Source organism: Gavia stellata, chromosome 25 (assembly GCF_030936135.1).
Source record: "Gavia stellata isolate bGavSte3 chromosome 25, bGavSte3.hap2, whole genome shotgun sequence".
Lineage (NCBI taxonomy): Eukaryota > Metazoa > Chordata > Aves > Gaviiformes > Gaviidae > Gavia > Gavia stellata.
The window spans coordinates 5,304,200-5,324,717 of NC_082618.1; the positions used below are offsets into that span (position 1 = coordinate 5,304,200).

At 42.5% G+C, this 20,518-nt stretch overlaps 1 protein-coding gene across 6 annotated transcripts in view; it reads left to right on the forward strand.

The window, feature by feature from the left end:
* The window catches only part of CUX1 (cut like homeobox 1), a 285,116-nt gene that overhangs the window by 234,525 nt on the left and 30,073 nt on the right, over nt 1–20,518 (forward strand). The window contains exons 21-24 of one of the 6 annotated variants that reach the window (XM_059829438.1): nt 1,043–1,345; nt 5,741–5,929; nt 10,778–11,042; nt 15,942–17,208. The exons of the other annotated variants lie outside the window; for them this stretch is intronic. Coding sequence (XP_059685421.1) covers nt 1,043–1,345; nt 5,741–5,929; nt 10,778–11,042; nt 15,942–16,650 — 1,466 coding nt within the window. The 3' untranslated portion in view covers nt 16,651–17,208. Of the gene's footprint in view, nt 1–1,042; nt 1,346–5,740; nt 5,930–10,777; nt 11,043–15,941; nt 17,209–20,518 lie in introns of those variants that run through there. 6 annotated transcript variants of the gene reach the window in all.

Below are 20,518 nucleotides of genomic sequence, written 5' to 3' on the forward strand. Positions count from 1 at the left end.
TTGAGAGTGTTGTAAGCTTCCTCCAGAGATGTTGAGACGAATCCACTGATGTATGAATTTGAGATGCATACGATTAACCATGTCAGGTAATGAGATGTGAGACAGCAAGGAGGAGGAAGCAGTCCCTCAAAAATGGGAAAGAACTGTGAATGGAGAAATCAAATGTGCTCTTTATCTTTTGAAGGGAATTGTTCTTCTCAGCCACATTGTCTACATGTTGTTCCTTTAAAAAATGTTTAGACTGCACCCTTAGATGTCTGGATTTTCTGCATAAGCTCAGCTGGTACATTCTGTTAGAGATAAATGTGATTTTATTAGAGGAAAACAACATTTTGTACAGGACCTATTGTTGTTGGCAAATTAACAGATTCAGAAAGCTTTCTTTTAAACAAAGTGTCACAATAACAGATTTGGGTGTCTCCCGATCCACTAGCTATCTTGGATTCTCAAGCATCTTAATTAATACAACATAATTACAAACTGTATTTTAATCTTGTTAAGTTATTTCTGGGCAAAGAGAAGTGCAAAAACGTGGTGCGAGTGGTAAGAAACAATATGAAATCAATAACACTCTCAAGATACAAAGTTGTATCAGTTACAGAAAATCCCTCACTGACACTACAAAACAGTGGCTAAGTGAGTTCCTTACAAGTCACAGAAGGAGGCTTAAACCAGTCTATAATGGTAGATTTAAGAGAATCCTTATACAAAAATGTTGTGGAAAGCAAAAGCATGAGATTTCCTGACCAAGGAAATTTCTTGCAACCTTACGGACTATTGCACTTCATTTTTTCCTGATTTTTATTTCTGTTTGTACATCTTGTCTTTATAAGAAAGAAGAGATGACTCAAGATAAAATTAGAAAGTAATTCTGTTTTTAAAAAGAGGCTTTTTAGTAACCAAGTCGTAACAAGTAGCATTTTGCATACTCAGGCATTTCTTTAAGTAGGTAGAATATAAATGAGAAGGAAAGTTAAATATCCTCTAATCAAAACATTACAATTATGCTAAAGTGGGAACTTTTTTCTCTTTTTAATTGCAGAAAGCACTCCAAAGACTTCTGCCAGTTGCAGTCCTGCTCCTGAATCTCCTATGAGTTCCAGTGAATCAGTGAAAAGCCTGACTGAATTGGTACAGCAACCCTGTCCTGCTATAGAGACAAGTAAGGATGGCAAATCCCAAGAATCCAGCGAGCCGCCTGCTTCTGAATCCCAATCTACAACACCTTTGCCACTGTCGGGCCACTCGGCACTCAGCATTCAAGAACTGGTTGCTATGTCCCCTGAGCTGGATACGTATGGCATTACGAAAAGGGTCAAAGAAGTGCTAACGGACAACAATCTTGGTAAATCGCTTTATTCTCATTTCTTGACTGAAATAAAAGTGTTCATACTTTTATTTTTAAGCTATATTTCAGTAGACATTTACAAGAATACTTGGGTTTTGATTCTGGCCTAAGCTTTAATCTGTTAAAAAAGACTTTTTTTTTTAAACCGGTAGAAAAATCCTTTCAGATTGTCACACTCTACTTAAAATGTTATCATACCCTTGCTCTTCTTAAGCTCTGCTCCTGGCTCACCAGCCAGGTACTGCCCCCTCCAAATGAAGTTCAGCAGGCTGTCAAGAAGACCAAAACCCCAAAGCCAGTGACATCTCCCCTTGAGAAATGCTGTTTTCCCCAAGCTTACAGATTCAAGGCCCCAGCATTTTAGGCACAGGTGAAGTACAGGAGTCCAGCATGACTGGAGAGGGAGGTGCATCACAAGCAAAAGCATAGCGTACCTGTAGAGCTAGGAGGGTAAATTCAGACTCCGTTGAGGTTTAGGTGAACCTGTAGATAAGTGTATGGGGCCAGTCAGTTATTTTGCTTAGAGATGTGCAAAGCTAAGGCTGCTTTTGCTTACAGATGAGATTTTGGCTGTCTAATTAAGTGTAATGTTGACATGGCTATATATTTGGAATAGTCAAAGGGAATAACCTGATCTGAGTATGGGAAATCCATGCTTAATGCTGCCGCTGTGCCTCTAAATCACTAGTTCTTCATATGTGTTTAACACTTGCTTCCCTCACAAGGCATTGGGAAACCTTTGGGAGTCCTTTGAAGCAGGAAGGCAGTAAGGCTGCCCCAGTGTTACCTGCACGTGCTTCTGGGGCTTAGCATGGGATTCATCTCTCCTGCATTTAGATGTTCAAAATAGGTGTCTGAGATGGTTGGGATGAATCACTCTCCAGAAGCACCAGTTTCTCTCCATTCACCACAGATGGGACCAAAAAGATAGGTTTAGATTTAGACTGCTGATGACACTTAAGTGAGAAGAATTCCATCCATATCATCTGACCATTATGACCGTATAAGTAAAAAACCGTTTATTTTAGTGTGTCGGGAAGCCTTTTTTCGGCTAGACGCAGAATAACGTGTTATTATCCTAGATTTTTTTTTTTTTTTTAAAGGGGAAAAGTACGGGATGGGGGAGGTTGCAAGTTCTCGTTTAACATAAATTGGGAAAAAAAGAAAATGGCCCTGATCCTGGACACCCTGCATGAGATGGTGTTCCACTGAACCTAACAGAATTACTTGCTCGTGCACACTGGCATGGGCAGATTGTGGTTGCTTGTTCAGTGGAGATAATGTAGAGATAAAGCCACAAGTCACGGTAAGGGTTTGCAGGTTCAAGCCCCTAGTTTTTGGGCAAAATACTGTTGAGTGCTGTACCTGCTCTGGTGTTCCAGAGAGGTTTGAAAAAGTATTTTTGTTTACATTTGCTTTGATGCCATTTTTACTTAGTCTTTTTTATTTCCCATGATTTTTGTTTTCCTACAGTGTGGCTGACAAGCCTAAAAAGCAGCAGAAGAGCCAGGAAATGTGCCCCAAACTCTGCATTAGGTGTGGAACCAGTTTCAATGTCTCCTTTTGCGCCCTCAGTGTGCTAGTGCACCAGATTGACTCGGTGCACAGGTTTCTCTGTCTTAGGCCGCAGGGCCTTGTGAACCGGTCTTAGGCAACTGGTGGTGGCTCAGTTATCCCAATACCATCGGCCAGTAAAGACCACGGCTGTGCGAAACCACTCAAAGATGTGTTTGGCGGGTCTCTCCTCCCGTGCCTTCACAATTCGCTCAACAGTCACCATTTTAACAATCGATGCTGGCAGCGTTAACACTGAGATGTTGCTAGTATTCCTAGTCCCAGATGTCATAGTGTTATCAGGGATTCCATCTTGGGCAACGTATAACTGAGAGACAGAGGGAAGGAAATGCAGTGAGCTATTGAAAGATTGCAGTGGTGGGGATTTTGCAGAAAGAGACAGGACTAACCATGAAACCAGCATAATTTACAGAGTTTTGTCCATGAGGAGCTACATCAGTGGGAACAGGCCTGAAGGGTACTAGGGAAAAAGGTGGGGAGAATTAGCAGGAGTTTTAGGAAACCTGTGCTTAAAAATGTTCCAGTTATTAATAGCTCTCTGATGAAGATGGAGTGTGATACACCTGCTACCTCCTGAGAATGATTTCTAACACATTGCCCGTTAGCTTGGGAGTCTTTCAGGTGTTTTATCCTGTCCTGCCATATCCTGGGATAAAATGACACAAACATCTTTAGCTTTGTCCTTAACACCTAGAGAACATGGTGTTACCTCCTTCCACATTAGCATTTTTAATTTTTAGGCTGTTTTTTGAAGTTCGTTTCCTTCAGCAGCATTGCTAGTACCTGCTCTGGGCTGCTTGTTTCTGACCTTTTTGCTGATTTGTGCCGGTATTCCTGTTCCTGTGGCCACACAATAAACCGGACCAGTTGGTCTGAGTCAAAAGTGGCCTTTTATTTGTGGTAGATTGGTTTGACTCGGATCAGTTCGCTGGGCCGATTAACTGTGCAGCCACACGGGCGGTTGCAGGGGCCGCACTGGCACTGCACAGCGGCTGTCGGAGCTCACGCAGCCGCTGGAAGAAACGCTGCTCGCATTGCGGCCTGAGCACAGCCTGGGGTTAGAAACTGTGGGGAAAATTAAAGGAAATTTATTTACAAAGGCAAATTAAAAGATCTTTAAAGTAGCTGTCTTCTCTTGCAAGTAGCTGGTAAATGGATGAGGCCTTACTGATGTTTTTAAATACAAACAGGGAGTAGGTTAACTCTGCGATGCGCATGATCTAAAATTGGCCCTGATTTGTCTGATTTTCCTGATATTGAGGGTAGTTGAAAATTACTTATTACTTAGGAACTTAAGTGAATTCTGAATTTAGGTTTCTGTTCAGTCTGTAAGGACCATTTTCAGGGTTAGTTTTAGAGCTTATTAGTAGACTGTGTCATGTTAGCCCTGTCCTCGTTTCCCCTTTCCACCTTTCATTATCTCGGCTGCTTGTTCCAAAAGCTTTGCAGACCCACCTGTCCCGTGCGTCTGAATGGGACATTCTGCTTCTTTTAACTGGTCCCACATTCCCTCCTCTCCCCATACAGGTGAAAAAACTGGCCAGGCCAAAGGTTTTGGGGGTTTTTAAAGAGGAGGAGGAGGTTCATGGTATTAAGCCCACAGGAGGGGTTTATGGAGTAGATATTTTCCACAACCCGATTGTGACAGGATCAGATGAGGCTGTGAAGGCAAGAGCTGATGGTGCTTTTGCAAGTGTGGGCATGTCCTGCAGAGCTGGAGGAGCACAAGCCCCCGCGCATCCACATTGTCCCCTAGGGATCTGGTTGTTACTGCTGGCACTGCTGGGAAGTAAAGGAAAAGCGTTCTGCTTTGTGTTAGTGAGGGCATTCAAGAGCTACGGATCAGACACGAGACCATGAGGCTAAACTTGGTCGGTATGGAAAGATCTTTGAGTTACCTTGAAAATACATGATAGCTGCGCTTCTATCAGAAGTCATCGGTGATGACTCAGATGACTTCAGGCTCTGTCTTGTAACAAAAGCTGTTGCATATCCAGGCGGTTTAGCTTAGGAAGAACACTGAAGTGAAGGGTTTTAGAAAACCAGCTGTATGGTTGGGTTTGAGCTGCACAGGCATTTTCCACAGTCCTTGCTAAGTTAGATCTTAACCATGTAAAACTAGTGTACTCACACACATGCAAATGCTGTACATTCATAAGCATATGCGGTTTTTACCTTGCTAGACAATAGCATTTTGAAAGAGAACTAAAATTAAGTATTCTTAACTACAAGTACTGTAGAGGCTGTAAAAGAAGCTGTTCTGTTGTAAAATGTGATTACCTCTAGTTCGTAAGACACAGTTAGAACACCACAGATAGTGCAACACAGAAAATATGTCCGTGTGCCTTTGAGGACACTTACACGACTGTTGCTGAATGGGGGGTTGCATTGGTCTTGGTTCATTGATTGCTTGAAATGTTCCGATTGCCCTGTTGGAACGAAGCTGCTGCACTACCCTCCTCCATAAGAGCTAAGTAGCCTCACTGCTCTCACTCGTTGCCTGCTTAGCTAAAAGTTCAGTTTATTTTTAATCTCATTAGTTTTATTTTTTGCACACTGTTTCACTGTAAGGTCCCAGTCCCCAAAGGTGTTGAGCTCCCCTCTTTGCCACAGTCAGATCCTAAGGATTAAACTAAAGCTCAATATTTACACTTTTAGTGGGGGGGAGAGCTTTTATTCTTCTAAATGTTTCTTTTGGGTTTTCAAGCAATTCTAAAGTAAGAATAATTGACGAAAGATCTCGTAGATGTGTTCTGTCTTTTTAGTAGCCTCGTCTCTTAGCTGAATGAATTCATGCGATTTTCAATTTCGTATTAGGTCAGCGTTTGTTTGGGGAGACAATCCTAGGGCTAACACAAGGCTCTGTCTCAGACCTGCTGGCTCGCCCGAAGCCCTGGCACAAGCTGAGTTTGAAGGGACGGGAACCCTTTGTCCGCATGCAGCTGTGGCTGAACGATCCCAACAACGTGGAGAAGCTGATGGATATGAAACGAATGGAGAAAAAAGGTAACTTGGAGCAGACTGCTGACTCATGTTTTCTGTTATTTCAAAGATGACTTATGTCTTTTATAATTCTCCACAAATAGTATAGAGGCAGCATTGATCCAGTATTATGAAGGGTTATGCAAAAGGACTTCATGACAGCTTTTTCATAGCTTTATTTGATGCTAGCTCAAGCAGATACATCTCAAAAAAAAAACCAAGACCAAGCAAAAAATCAACCCCAAACCCTGAATATTCACCAGCTGTCGTGAAATCATTGCCATATTCTCCTATAGATTAATTGCTGAGGCCCTGGTGTATCACTGATAACTCGCCTTACCAAATGAGAAATGTGAGTTTGGGAGCTGGCTGTGGGTTATTAGTTAATAGTGCTGCAGCTGGTCACAGATGTTGGGCTGGAAGAACTGTGCATTGATTCCTGAGAGAGCTTCTTGCCAGTCCTGCACTGATGGTCGCTAGGAGGAAAGAAAAATGCAGTCTTTATAAGAGGGTATTTGAGAATAATTAAATGTGTAGCCTTTTTAGGGATGGGGGAAGGTGATTGTGTTAATACATGCTCACATAAAATGGCTAGGTCATGAGTACGTACCTGTGAGAGACCTAAGTGGTTATCGGGTATCTTAGTAGGGAGTATATCCTGAAAATCTATCCTACTCTGTATGTTTCTGTATTTTAAATTCATTACTAAAAAACAGTGGTTACTCAGAGCCCTGGTTTTAGTATGTTTGTGTGATTTTACAAGAGAGACTCTTAGGCTGCCATTATCAGCAGTTAACTAATTAATGATATATACATCTCTCGAGCTATCCCTTAATGATATTAGTACAGACAGCATTAATCGTGTGCACTGAAAGCACTGCTGTTGACTGATGTCCGGAAAGCATTAACACGTTTGATCAAGAACTTTGTGATTGTATTAAAAATTGCAGTGAGGGAGCTTCTGGGAAAATTCTAGTCTTGCATGCTTTTAAGAAGAAATTCAAATCCTTGTCATAGTAACCAGTATAATATAATGCGGTGCAGTATCTTATCGCAAATTGTGTATGATCTTCCATGGGGAGTAAAATCCACTTGGGTTTCCCACTTACAACTGTAAACCAAAGGGAGCCATGGTGGTTTTTGCTGTATTAGAAATATGGCAGAAATAAAATTGTCAACTAGCTGGATTTTTATAGCCTCAAAGAGAATATCACCCATAATGCAGGAAAATAAAATAAAAATAATTTCAAAGTAGTACTGACAATATCCTCTCAAAACTATTTTCTAAACTGGATTCTTATCAAATACTGTGCAATACATATGCTCTATAGATGGCACCTGAATAGAGATAAGGCTATAAATCATTTGAGACTCTGTACTGAGCTCCTGAACTGTGTAAGTGCTGTCCTCATATCAGAGCACTCTAAAGTGAATTCAACCCTGTATTTTCTGCAAAATTCTTTCATGCAGGTAAGGATCCTGTGATTTAACCTTTTAAATTGCTCTAGAGCCACATTAAGAATTTAACTTTCCCTTCAGCTAATGTCAGTTAAAGAACAATGCTACTGTATCTGCTACCTGTGAAACATTATTATCAATTATTTCTCTGCCACATTTTATTAAGGGAGTAAATTAATAATTATGATAAAGGTGAGCTGCATATATCTCTCTTTCTGTTCTGCCAGTCTGAAGTTTCTGCTATAAATGTCCATTTTAAGAGGTTCTGAAAATTTGCAACATACATTAACTAACCTCTTTGGAGGAGGCTGGGGGTTCACGCTCACTAGGCTGAGACACTCTGCACCACCTTTCCTGCCTTGGAAGGGTTCATTCCTCTTTCTTAGAACCTCCCGGGGTGTGTGCTGCTGGTAACGTCACACTCCTCACTGAACAGTGCTGAAGCCTGCTGTCAGGAGAAAATTTAATTCCCTTTATTTCCCCATTATTTCGCTTTTTAATAATCTTGTTCAATACCGCGTAAGATAAAAATTATATTAAAAGGGGCTCTGTTTTCCCTCAGTGGGCAGCCGCTAGTTCTGCAGTAGTGTCTGCTGCATCTATAGCTGAGCCCACGCTGAGGAGTCTTCCCAGAGGGACACGGTGATCCTGGGTTGGCACCAGCAGGAGGGAAAAAAGGTAGTAAAACTCAGGGGATAGAGCTGGCCTTGACAAGTTGGTCTCAGACCCAGATCTAGACCTTTGCCCAAATTACATTTAGGGTTTTTTTTTTTTCATAGGTCTCCTGAGAAGCGGAGACCGATCACAGACAAAAATCAAACTTCTCTGAAAATCAAGTGTGTTTGTGACTTGGATTCCAGTTTGAGCCTTGCTGTCACTGCAAATGTGCTGAATGATCTCCTTATGTTGTCTACACACAGCACATATGTTTAAAATAAGAATTAAAAAGGAAAAGCTTTTATAAACGTCATCTAAAGTTTCCAGAGAGCACCATTAAAGCCTAAAGCTTAGGTGCTAGTTCAGCACATGGCGAAGTGCCAGGATTGTGCCTTTGGCCCAATGGAAGTTTGTTCTGACAATACATTATCCTCCAAAAAAACAATTGCTTATGACGGAACAGTGGGACATCCTCTTTTATTTTTACATTAAGGAAATACGTGCATTTATATAATTTGTTCCATTCACGTGAGAGAGACCCAAATAAGCTATTGCAATTTTTGTGATCCCAGTGTGAGGTTACAAAAGCAGAGGTAGGCATAGGGCATGAAATTTTTCCCAAGCTGTCACAGCTCCATGCTGTCCTTAGGTGTCTAAAGATGGGAGCTCTGACCTACCAGAAACGCCACCCTTTGGAGAGCAGAGAAAGCAGAGATTCAGAGCGTCCTGGTGCATGGGTGTCTCGTGTTAACTCAGTTGCCTGACCAAATTCCAGAAACTCCAGCTAGAGATTGCCTAAACACCTTTTACATCTTCCATGCGAGGTTCTGTTTTGTCTCATGGCCTCCTTTAAGCTGCTGCACGTTGCTGAAGTGATAGATGCCGTCTTTCAGCCCTCTTGGTTGTGCTGTCAAAGGAGACAAGGGAACCTTGTGTATTGTTTGCCTGTCAGTGCAAGTTTGAAATAACACCTAGGAGTCTTTGAGATTAAAGACGAACGTGAGATTATGTTGCTGGAATGATTAATTCCATGGTGGAAGGTTGTAGCAGTTCCTTGAAGGCTGCAAAAATAAGGCCAATAGGTCACCCTGAAATAATACATTTACCTGTGGTCACTTTGCAGTTCTACGTCCAGTTGGAACAACTTAAATAGGTGATTTTTTAAATGAAGGAAAAAAAACCTTTGCTGTTTATGGTTATTTCAGAAGTGTACAGGACTATATCATGGCAGAGTGATGGATCATGAGCAACTCACATTCTGTTCCATATCAGTGATCTTACACAGTAGGCAATCCACAGGTAATCTGTCATATTCAGGCAAAACAAAATGCGGGCCATGCAGATACCCCCAAAGGTTACAGCGTGTGTTCAAAATTCACTTTGACGATAGTAAGACACAGTGTAAAAAGGTCCCACTGGACATCCCACCGTGTAGAGGACAGGATGCTGAAACCCACTGGAGACAGAAAACCTAGCCAGTCCCATAGGGAGCTCTGCCAGAAGCTGGCTTGTGCGAGAAGGGCTTTCAGCATTTCAGTTTACTTGATTGCATTGAATTTTTATTCTTTGTGCACCCTCAGCCTAAAGGCAGAACTGTGGGGAGACAGAAATTTATTTTTTTAAGAATGAGGTTGCTGACTGGTGTGACGTGCCCCACATTGGTCCCTGGCTCCGATCGGAGCTCCTGGCTGTTGGAGATTTACTGCCTGCTAGATTGATGTCAGGCTGGTGTAATCTGGAACTTAATAGCCGAGGTTATCACATTGCAGCTCTTGAATACCTAAACTCTTAAATATCTAGAATGTATTTAACAGGCCATTAAATATTTTATTGACAAGATTCATCTATATTTGCCATTTTCAGCCCCCTCATTAGCAATGCTTGTTCATGATACTGCCAGGTGCAGTAAATCCCACCTCTCTTCCGCTGGTGTAAATCAATCAAGTCAGTGACAGCCTTTACTGGGACTCTTTCCTTGCAGAATTTGCCAGGATAATTCAGTCCCTGTCGGGGAGGAGGGTCAGCAGTGGTATCGCAGGCTTCTGCTATTAGTCTCACCGAGCTCCATTGGTGCAGCAAGAGCTTTCTTAAAAGTATATGCGTTTTTGAAAGAGCTTTGCGTAGGGGAGGAGGGTGCTGTGGGCTGTTTTTCTTTCATAACCTGTCACCGCTATAGTGAAGATCTGTAGGAAAAAGCAGCAAACGCCTGATGAGTTATTCAGCCCATCGCTGGGATCTCTGGGCTCCGGGCGCCATCGTGTGTTGCAGACACGGCTGCGGCTGCCTTCAGCTTCCACAGTCATATTTTTAATTCAGAGACCTTAAGTGTTAGAGGGACCTTAGTGTACACCATAAGTGTTTAACAACCAAAACCGTTTAAGTTGAAATGAAGTGCAACTGTCCTAATCGGGTGCTTATGTGGAAGTTCTCCACTCTTGAAGGAGTGAATTTGAAATAAGTCATGTTAACTGAACCCTGTTATTCGTGTCCCGTGTTCACTGAAAAAGGAGAAAACTCTGGCAGGTTTCCAGGTGATTTATTCTCTTTTCTTGCCCTTTTCTTCTTTTTCTGCCTCTTGCATCCTCCCCATATGTGCTTTCCTCTCATCTCCGATGGTGCCCCTTCCTTTCTGTTCTCTCCGAATAGCCCATCCATGCATCTACAACCTGTCATCTTCGCATTCATTCCACAGCTCGTGTATTCATTGATTTTGCATTTGTATTCAGCTGGGGCTGATCCGATGCGCTTCTCTTTCAGCCTACATGAAACGGCGACACAGCTCTGTTAGCGACAGTCAGTCTTGTGAGTCCTCCTCCGCTGGAATAGACTACAGCCAGGGAGCCAGCCCGCAGCCGCAGCACCAGCTGAAGAAGCCCCGGGTGGTGCTGGCACCGGAAGAGAAGGAAGCTCTGAAACGAGCCTACCAGCAAAAGCCATACCCATCACCAAAAACCATTGAGGAACTCGCTACGCAGCTCAACTTGAAAACCAGCACCGTGATCAACTGGTTCCACAATTACAGGTATGAGATCTCCCGGGAGCCCTACTCATAAAGGATTTATTTTATTTGCTTTGGCAGGGTGCTACTCTGCTTCAGCAGACTGCGTCTGCTTCCGCTAGCATTGAGCAGTTGTACAAAAAGAACAGTTTTGACAGCAGGGAGGTTCTAACTAACAGTAATGCTAATGCTCCAGACTAATTTTAAGTCATCCCTGAGGAACAGCGATATTCACATATTGATGTAAGTAGTGCTTTTAAGCAGAAGGTCTCACTTTTGGGGTGGGCGTGGATTTAGAGATGTCCCTTAATGCATATTTATAAATCCCAATGCAGTAAGCAATGGTCTTTCTTACTTGCATATGCACACTCACACAGACATATACTCGCATGTATATACACACATACAGGTGTGTGTTGTGCGTGTTATGCCTGGGTCACTTGGTGGGGGGTGCTTGGAAGTGTCCTCTGCTGGATGGCATCAGAATTGCACTCCTTCCGTCACGTATTTTTCCCACATAAGAGCAAAAAGAGGATTTTCTTTTAGGTCTTGAGTCACTGAGCTCTGAAAATAGGCACCGTGTGTGCTGTATTTCTGGGAAGCTCCACACAGTCATGAAGGACAGAGAACTGATAACCCTGAAGTCAGATGTGGCCACAGCTTTGCTTCATTGTTATGATTAAATCACTGAGTCATGAAATAAGATGTTGGTCTGTTTAGTTCCTTTCTCATATTAGAAGGAACCTTCTCCACATTTGAAACATGGAAGTAGGTTTTGGCCTAGAGACACCGATAAAAAGAAACAATGCTGGAATGGCATGTAAGACTTATAAGGATTTGAATAAACATGTTGTCAACTGTGCTTGGGATTGGGAATCTTAATTACTGCAGCAGACTTTTCGCCAAGAAATTTGTGCTAATGAATATTGAACAGGTACAGTTAAGATACCAGATTTAATACTATTCTGCCCCTTCACTCGGAGCCAGTAATGTTCCTAATTAGTCTAGATTGCTAAACTTGTTTGTTTTCAGAAACTGCTAACATTTAAAGGGTATTTTCCACTTTGGCCCTTCTCAGCTTTTAACAGGGAAGTTGCGGAAGCAGCACAGTTTAATGAGATATCTCAGAAATATTCTGCCCAATAGTTAAATAACATTTATAGTGAGCAATGTAAAATTTTAAAATTATAACCAACGAGTAATCATATTTACACTGAATTTCATTGACTTGAATCAGTTTGCTACAGATGCAGCCTCTTTCACTGCTCAGAGTTTTCCAAATGCAGACCTCTCTTCCAATTCCCACTTCCAGGCAATTATACACAAGTTGGAGGAATGCCTATGAAAATATGTTCCCTTCGGCCTGACAGCAAAATGTGCTGTTCTCACTTACGCAGACGAGTGCAGGAGCACTGGTGGCATGTGTCATCTTCCTCATTATCATGAGATCTCCTGTTCAGGCGTGCTGCGAGAAAGCATGACAAGTCGTGATTGATCAGCGTGTTTAGCCACACCAAGCTATACATTAATGTAGACTAGGTGCTGACAGTTGTATACAAACTAAAAAGTGTATAAACAAGGTGCTATAGGCTGGTGAGTAGCACAGGCCTCCCAGCACTGAGCGATCGGGACCTGGTCCCAGATGTGCTGCTGATTCTCCAGGACTTTAAAGAGATGTTTCAAGCCTGTTTGGAGCCCAGGGCGCTCTGAGCAGTTGCCACCACTGAAAAATCAGAACTGTTCTTTTCCTCTGTAGGATAATTTTCTTAGCTTTCATGCATCAAGTACTCTTAAATCATTTGCAGGACATTGTAGAAGAGGTACCAGTTACAACTTCTGCTAGGGGAACAGGATCTGACTGTTCTGCAGCACATGTATTATAAGAAATAGGTAGTCTTTCTCCTCTTCACCTTCTCCAGGCCACGCTTTATTTGTCTGTTTTATACTCTTCCTCAGCCATTTCTTTTCCAAACTGAACAGTCTTCATCCAGAAGCAGTTCCACACCTCAGACCATATAAATTTTTCTTTAAAGTAACTTCAGGTGAGGCAGGGTACAAATTTGGATGAGTTTGTCTTCCTGTCTCTTGGGAATCCTGTTGCAATGATGCTTTTCCTTTGGGATTCAGCCCAAACCTCACTTTCCAAAGGTGGTTGCTACAGCAGAACCTACCTTTATAGCACCAAATGGGAAGTCAGCACTAGCATTTATTTTCCGCAGCAAAAGAAACTTAAAAAAAATCCTCAGCAGGCAAAGAAATAATTCACTTCAGACCATAAATAGGCATAAAGGACTTTGACATGTCTGCAAACTTCTCCAAGTCTATGGCTTTGCATCCATACCCATCACGTAGCTCTCAGAACATAAAAATAAGAATATGTATGCCTTGCCTTGCATTATTGAACCACATATACAGGACCCATCGGAGTTAGAGGCTCTGTTCTTTTAAGAACTGTACAAAAGAGTAGGAGGTAGGGGTTTCTATCCCACTTCACATGTGAAAACTGGCACAGAGACTTGGTAAGGTCACAGGGATGATACTACAGAGCATCAGGAATTATACCAAACTTTCTTGAATTGTAATCTAGCGCTTTTGGATCCTACATTTCATTGCTCTTACAATGGGCATATTTTTCAATGAACGGTAGCATTACGCATGTTTAGATGAGTTCCTGCAGTTGTGTGAAGGCTTGTACAGGGAACTTCAACATATACCCCAGGAGATCTCTGATACTTTGAGTTACACTGATGAATGCCAACAGGATGTGTTGATGTTGAGGCCAACACCTTCCACCGAGGGGAATGCTCTCTGGAATTTCCTAGCTGCTGTCACGAGTTCTTCTTTACCGTAGGGATTTAATTACTATGTTAATCAGGAGCCAGACTAGATTCCAGAAGCAATGTATTGGGTCTGAATTCCTGGGATTTCCACAGACATCAGACCTGCATTCTGTAGGGCTGTGGTCAGATACTCAGCGAGCAGGTCATCATTCAGTATCTTGTTGGAGCTGAGGTGTTTTAAATGCCATACAGGCGCAAAGCTCTTACCCGTTTTCTCTCCTGACTTGGGGAATGTTACAGAAGCAGCATGTTCTGGATCAATGTCCATGCAGGGAGATTACAGACACAAATAGAGCCTGGTAATCGATGTTGCAGGATGCATGCAATTAATGGTAATAGAAAATTAATGTTAGCACCTGTGGTCTTCTGTTAGGTGAATAATATTCTCCTAGGGAAAATTACAGACCCCCTAAATCCTTCAAAAGTGTAGAGTCAGCAAGTACTGCTGAAATACTCTGTTGCATTTCAAGTAAGTCAATAATATCATTAGCTTCAAAAGCAGTATTCAGATGGTGTTCTGTATTTATCATTATTTTTTTCCATTCTGTGCTGTCTTCCATAGCACATTTAGGGAAAAATGAAAAATTCCTCCAGCCATCAGCATTGGGACGTCATTTCACTTGTGATTTGCAAGACCCTTAGCAATTCTCCCTGGCTAAAACCAACAGTGTTATCTTCACTCTGAAAGATAAAGCTTTGCTAAACTCTGCCAGTGTCTGTAGTCTCGTCCCTGACCACAGGTCACTGAGGCTCCCTCTTGGTTGCAAATGAGGACCTGAACAGTGGTCATAACCTCTCCTACTGACAGAGCAGTGCAGAGAAAGAGTTAGCCTAGACCCTAAGATCGTTTTCATAAACTGTTCTGTGCTTGTGAGGATATTGGGAGCTCCTAACCAGAGAAGGAAGAGGGAGGGAGGACCAAGTTAAATGGCAGAGGCGGTGTGTTTGAGGGATTACTGCATGCTTCAAGTAACAGGAGGCACAAGGTGGCACACCGGGCAATTTTGACCATACGTGGAGTGCATTAATTCCCTTGAAATGCGCTGCTTGCCTTGTCACTATTCGTGTTCTGAAATTGATTTTTTTAAATAAAAAACGAGGCAGAAGTCATACCTGCTCATAGACGGACAAGCTGTCAAAAGGCTGTGCTTCCCCAGAGCAGTTTCAAAACAACGGACTTTGTTTCATCTTCATTTCTCCTTGGTGTCCATGAGAACACCAAGGGGGTTGTCCAGATTCCTTCATTTTTTGTTTAGGCAAATTGTGGCTCATTTCTAGTAGAAATCTGAATTGTTGCATATTTACAAACTGATCTACTAGAAATATATTCGTATTTTTAAAATCATCCCTTTTCTGGTCCAATGTATTGTAAATTTTCGTGTTTCTGATGTCAAACTTCCAGTGGGAACGGGAGACTGCAGAGCCTTTCAGGTCTGTCCCTTAAACCATGTCCAGTGCTGTACAAATTCAGCATACAATTCTGAATGTTACTTAATTTAAACTTGCAAACAGAGGGAAAATGATCTGTCATTGGCTTTCACCACTCATTTTAGTACAAACTGATTATCCACATCAAGTTTCTGGTTTTGCTGTATTCCATAATGCAGGCTGGGGTTCCTAGAAGGGGCAGCGGTCGAAGTCAGATTTACAATAAATAGGCGAAATCCTGGTTGAAGTCAGAGGGGTCAGTCTCAACACACTGAGCACTGCAGAAGTGACCAGAAACGGCTTCTCTGCTCAAAACCCTGGCTGCCACTGCCTGCCCTCCCGCGGCGCCGCGGAGGAGCCCCGGGGCGGTCCGGGGTTTGCAGCCTGCACCCCTTCTAGCGCAGCAGGCGTGTGCCCAGGGAAGATGAAATTAAGAGCGCGTCGACAATATTTCCTGTTCTTCCAAATGCCTTTTCAGTCAGTCCTTCGGGTTTGAGGGTGTGAGCGCTTCCACTGACCCGGCTTGCTGTGGCCGTCCTGTAGCCGAGACAAAATGGCGTCTTAGGAAAGGGCGTTTTGAATGGCGTATCTGGCAGAGCAGGGTGGCTCCGAGTGACCCCCAGCAGACTCACCGTCCCTCTCCCCTGTCTCCTAGGTCTCGCATCCGCCGGGAGCTGTTCATCGAGGAGATCCAGGCCGGGAGCCAGAGCCAGGCTGGGTCGAGCGACTCTCCTTCCGCCAGAAGCAGCAGGGCCGCTCACAGCTCCGAGGGAGACAGCTGCGATGGCGTGGACGCAGAAGGCCCACCTGAAGGAAAGCCGAGCGGCCCGGAGGCAGATGAGTACAATGCAACCACAAAGTCTCAGGGAGGGCCAGCGGAGTCGGCTTTCGAAGCGGGGGAAGAGGCACTGCAAGGCGCCAGGTCTTCGGAGAAAGCGGAGCCGTTCCAGGCGGAGAGCCTGGAGGACACCGACGACGAGGGCAGGCTCAGAGCACCGCGCCAGAGCTCTCCGCCGGCATCGCAGCGCCCAGGAGAAGCTCTGGAGACACTGCCAAACTCTGCCACGGAAGGGGATGCCTCTACCTCAGCTGCCTCCACCTCAGTCCTTACAGGGGAGAGCTCCTACAAGTCAAAAGAAAGTTCAGAGAAAATCTCCAGTGTGCCAAGTACGAGCTCGACGCCGGCCGCAGGCTCGCAGAAAGCCAACTCTCTTCAGAGCTTGTTTGGCTTCTCCGAGGCGGCGAGCTCCAGGAACACGCGAGACAGCTCCTTGAGGAAAAAGAAAGCGGCAAACTTGAACAACATCATCCACCGCTTGGAGAAGGCCGCGAGTCGAGAAGAGGCCGTCGAGTGGGAGTTTTGAGATTAAACTCGCCCAACTCGGGAGAGCTGGGAAGTGAAACTGGACCGCTACTGGTTTTATTGTGTTGCGCACTTAACCGCCCTGCGGGCCACAGGGCAAAAACGCCATAGGCCAAGGTGCATATAGAAAACAAAAAGGAGCGTTAAGCCCAATTTATGTTTGTGTTTTCGAGGAAGAAAACTGAAATGTGTAGTCAAGCTTTTTTGTACCCTGAAGTGTTTTTATTATTGCCCTAAGTGATTTCCACAATTTCTGGAATAACTCATACAGCTTTGCCTTGTGCCCTCCTCTTTGGTGTGGGCTTTAAAAAAAGAAAAACAGAAAAAAAAGAAAAAAAAAATCAAACCCACATATTAAAAGGGGGCTTTTTATCTGCCATCTAATGGCTACAGAGCGATAATACACTATTATCTTCTTAAACCAGGAAAAAAGGGGAGATTTTTCAAAAAAAAAAAGAAAAAAAAAAGAAAGTTTTTTGTAGCTGTTCAGTTGCCACTAAGAGATTGCACAGTCAACCGACTCTAAACACACTAGTTTGGATTCCTACATATTTTCAAGAAAAGAAAAGAATCTTGTTGTTTGAAACTTTGAATTAAAAAAAAAAACACATTTACTCCACATATTTTTTAACAAAACAAAAAAAAAGTCACATCAGGAAAATATCTTAATTTGTGGTAGCTGACTTAGTGTTTTCTTGTAAGTGAAATAGAATATTGACACGTAGTGCACATTGTTTCATAGCTTTAACTGATTCTGGTCTTTTGCAGACCAGAATTTGTTTAATACACTCCATTTTAGGCCAAATCAGGACAAAAAAAAATCTGAATCTAGGTATTTTATAATCTGCTTTTTAACCTCTAACCACAGAGCACGCTGATCAGACCTCATATCTAGGAGGTTTAGGAGACAACTTAGAAACAGCATGTACTTGATCATTTCACTTGGTTCGTAGTGTACAGAGTTTCCTTTCAGTCAAGACAGATAGCTCAAAAAATGTTGGCCAGTAACATTTCAGCCTGCTACTTCGGAGACGTATTCCGTAACCCGAAACATTCGGCTTACCTGGAATCGATGAAAGCGTAGTTCACGTGTACGATTGCTGTCACACACCACTAAGAGGGGACTGGAGCTGCCTCAGATAGAGAACTTTTCCTGCTGTTGGTGGCCATTTACTGACTCTCTTCCCGCCACAAGCACTGATTTTAAATACGTTTTAGTTGTGGGAAGCTTATTTTTGCGTGGAAAAAAAGAGTACATGGCAATGACCAGACGGGCTCTTACCGGGACGGAAATAGCCCAAACTCCAAACCAAAACGTTCATGCTCCCGAGTCCCAGTCTAGACCATTCTGCCCTGCAGAAATACAGCCTTTTTCCATTATTTTATGCACAGGTTAGGGCTGATCAAAGTACAAATCAAATTCTAACTTGTCTCTAACTCCTCCTGTTGTCTATATGTATATGCGTGAGCATAGAGGTGTGTGGAAGGATGTGTGTGCGTGAGTGTGTGCGTGCAATTTTATACGTCTGTGTATTTTCTTACGTACTTGTGCACACATAGAGTGCATTACTGCCACCTTTTTTCAATAAGCTGTTTTATCAGTTATGGCTTCTACAAGTTTGCTAATTTAGACTCCTTTATTGCCATATCTTTAAAACTAACAATAGATGATTTCGGAATATATATATATATAAATATATATATATATATAATTTTTTTTTGCTTATTTATAGGTGCTGTATTTTATTATCTGATTGTTAGGAAGGGATGAAAGGGGGCAAATATTCTTTAGAGGGATAGACTGCCGGCAGTATTGGGTATAATTTACAAGATGTAGTTGTCATACTGTATATTATTGATTGAAGACTTTTTGACCGTATTGTGTATCATTGAACTTTTGTCTTAGGTCAGCATCTTTTTGATGACACTTTAATGGTGCATTCATTACTTCTTAAGTTTAATTAATATTACTTTTCTGATTTTGGGGGAGGGAGGGATGGGGAGAGGAGTTCCGACTTTAAAGGTATGTTCCCAATATTACACCTCAGTGTGCTTGTATTAATTCATTAGTAGGATTTTTGACTGTAAGATGTGAAACCACATTTCTTGCATGATGTTTTAGAACTTATGTATTTCATTTACAGTCTCTTAACATGCAACAGCAGCACTTAGCGCAAGTTTTCACAAATTAAGAATCAGTACACTAAAATCAATCCTTTTCATGATTAAGAAAAGAAGGCTCTAGGAGGCTGAAAGGCAGGGATTTATTTCCTATTTTTACTGCTAGCTGTTTCAGGATACCTCCTTGGGTAATTGGGGACTTGTGATGCAAAACTAAAATTGAGGAACAGAGAGAGCAACTGCCCCTTTCTGTGACGAGCTGAGGAGACAATTTGTACTAACAGACCCCAGTATGTGGCAGCACGTGCTGGAAGCGGTTACGGCTTCTTACCTGGAGCGCAGTTAGTCCGCGCAAACGGCCAGCGAGGGAAATAACGTGGTGAAGCAAAGTGTTACCTCTCTGTATCTGTACAGTGTCCTGGTTTGACTTACAAAGCACAGCTCCATCGATAAATGCACGTCCTGGTAAAAATACACATACCTTAATACAAGTCACAAGAAGATGCGTCTTCAGCCAAGAAGCAAAACTTCTGACTAGAAGACGCAGATATTTTCTTAAGTTCTTTATTTTTTTTCTTTGTTGTTGTTTGGTTCAGGTTGGGTTTTTTTAATTAATTAATTCTAGGCAATACACTTGCCAGTCTGTTCCTACTGTCCTTGTCTGCTGAGTTGAGATCCAGGTGCTTGATACAGTCAAGTGGTTACTCTTGGCTTTCTCGATAGTGAGCGTTTTTTCTGTTCGACGATTTTTTTTAAATTAATATTCCCCGAACTGTTCTTGTGCCTGTGTCTATATGATTGCATTCCATGATGCTTACTGAGAGCTCTTGCTGCATTATACGACAGCAGAACTGTATTCACAGGTTGAACGCAAATGCAGCACTTAAGGTCAATCTCTCTTCTTAATAAGCAATACGTAAGTGCCTTGAAACTTATAGCTTTTCTTTTTTTTTTTTCTCTTTATTTTTGTTTTGCTTTTCTGGTTTCCACTAGTTCTTTAGGATTCTTTAGCGTCTGCCCGGTTTTTAATGCTGTAATGATTTTTAAAAAGCATATCTGTAGCTTGCCCTAGAGGAAGTCTTTCTTTTGTAACACTAACTGTTAATTCTAAGCTCCATTATTACGTTTGAATCATGTAATTTTGCTGGATAAAGACAGCATTCATAAGTCAGAAGTCAATCCATCCTGCCAAGGGTTGTCATTGGTATCTATTATAAAATTAATCAAATAAAATGCTGTCAGTATTTCCTATATTTTTGGCACTTTATTAATGGCTTAGCTCCTTTTGTTGTTTCATATTTAATGATCTGCGTTGAATGTGGATTAGCCTGCTGAGATGCTATTGGGGTGACCCGGGCCGTCCTGCCAGGTGTCACTTCGGGTTCCTTAGTGACCCCCTCATTTAAGGGCACGGGCAGACGAGCACCCTCAGATCGAGCTCATAGAGTTTAAGTGATGTTCCCAGCTGTTTGTTCCCGATTTTTAGCCAAGGTCACGGCTGCTTTTCTGTTTCAGTGGAAAGTAAAATGGATTAGCTTGAACTACTGCTGAGATTCTCTTGTTGGAGAGGAGTTACCTACTGGCTTTCCAAACGGGCAGAGAACTCCCCGGTTTAGAGACAAATCTTCAGCAACACTGAAAGATTTTAGCTGTATTTCTGATCAAGTGCAGCATTTGAAAGTAACGCTTTTAGGGAAATGTGTATTGGAATAACTTTTTTTGCTTAATTAAAAGAAAAGGATAAAAAG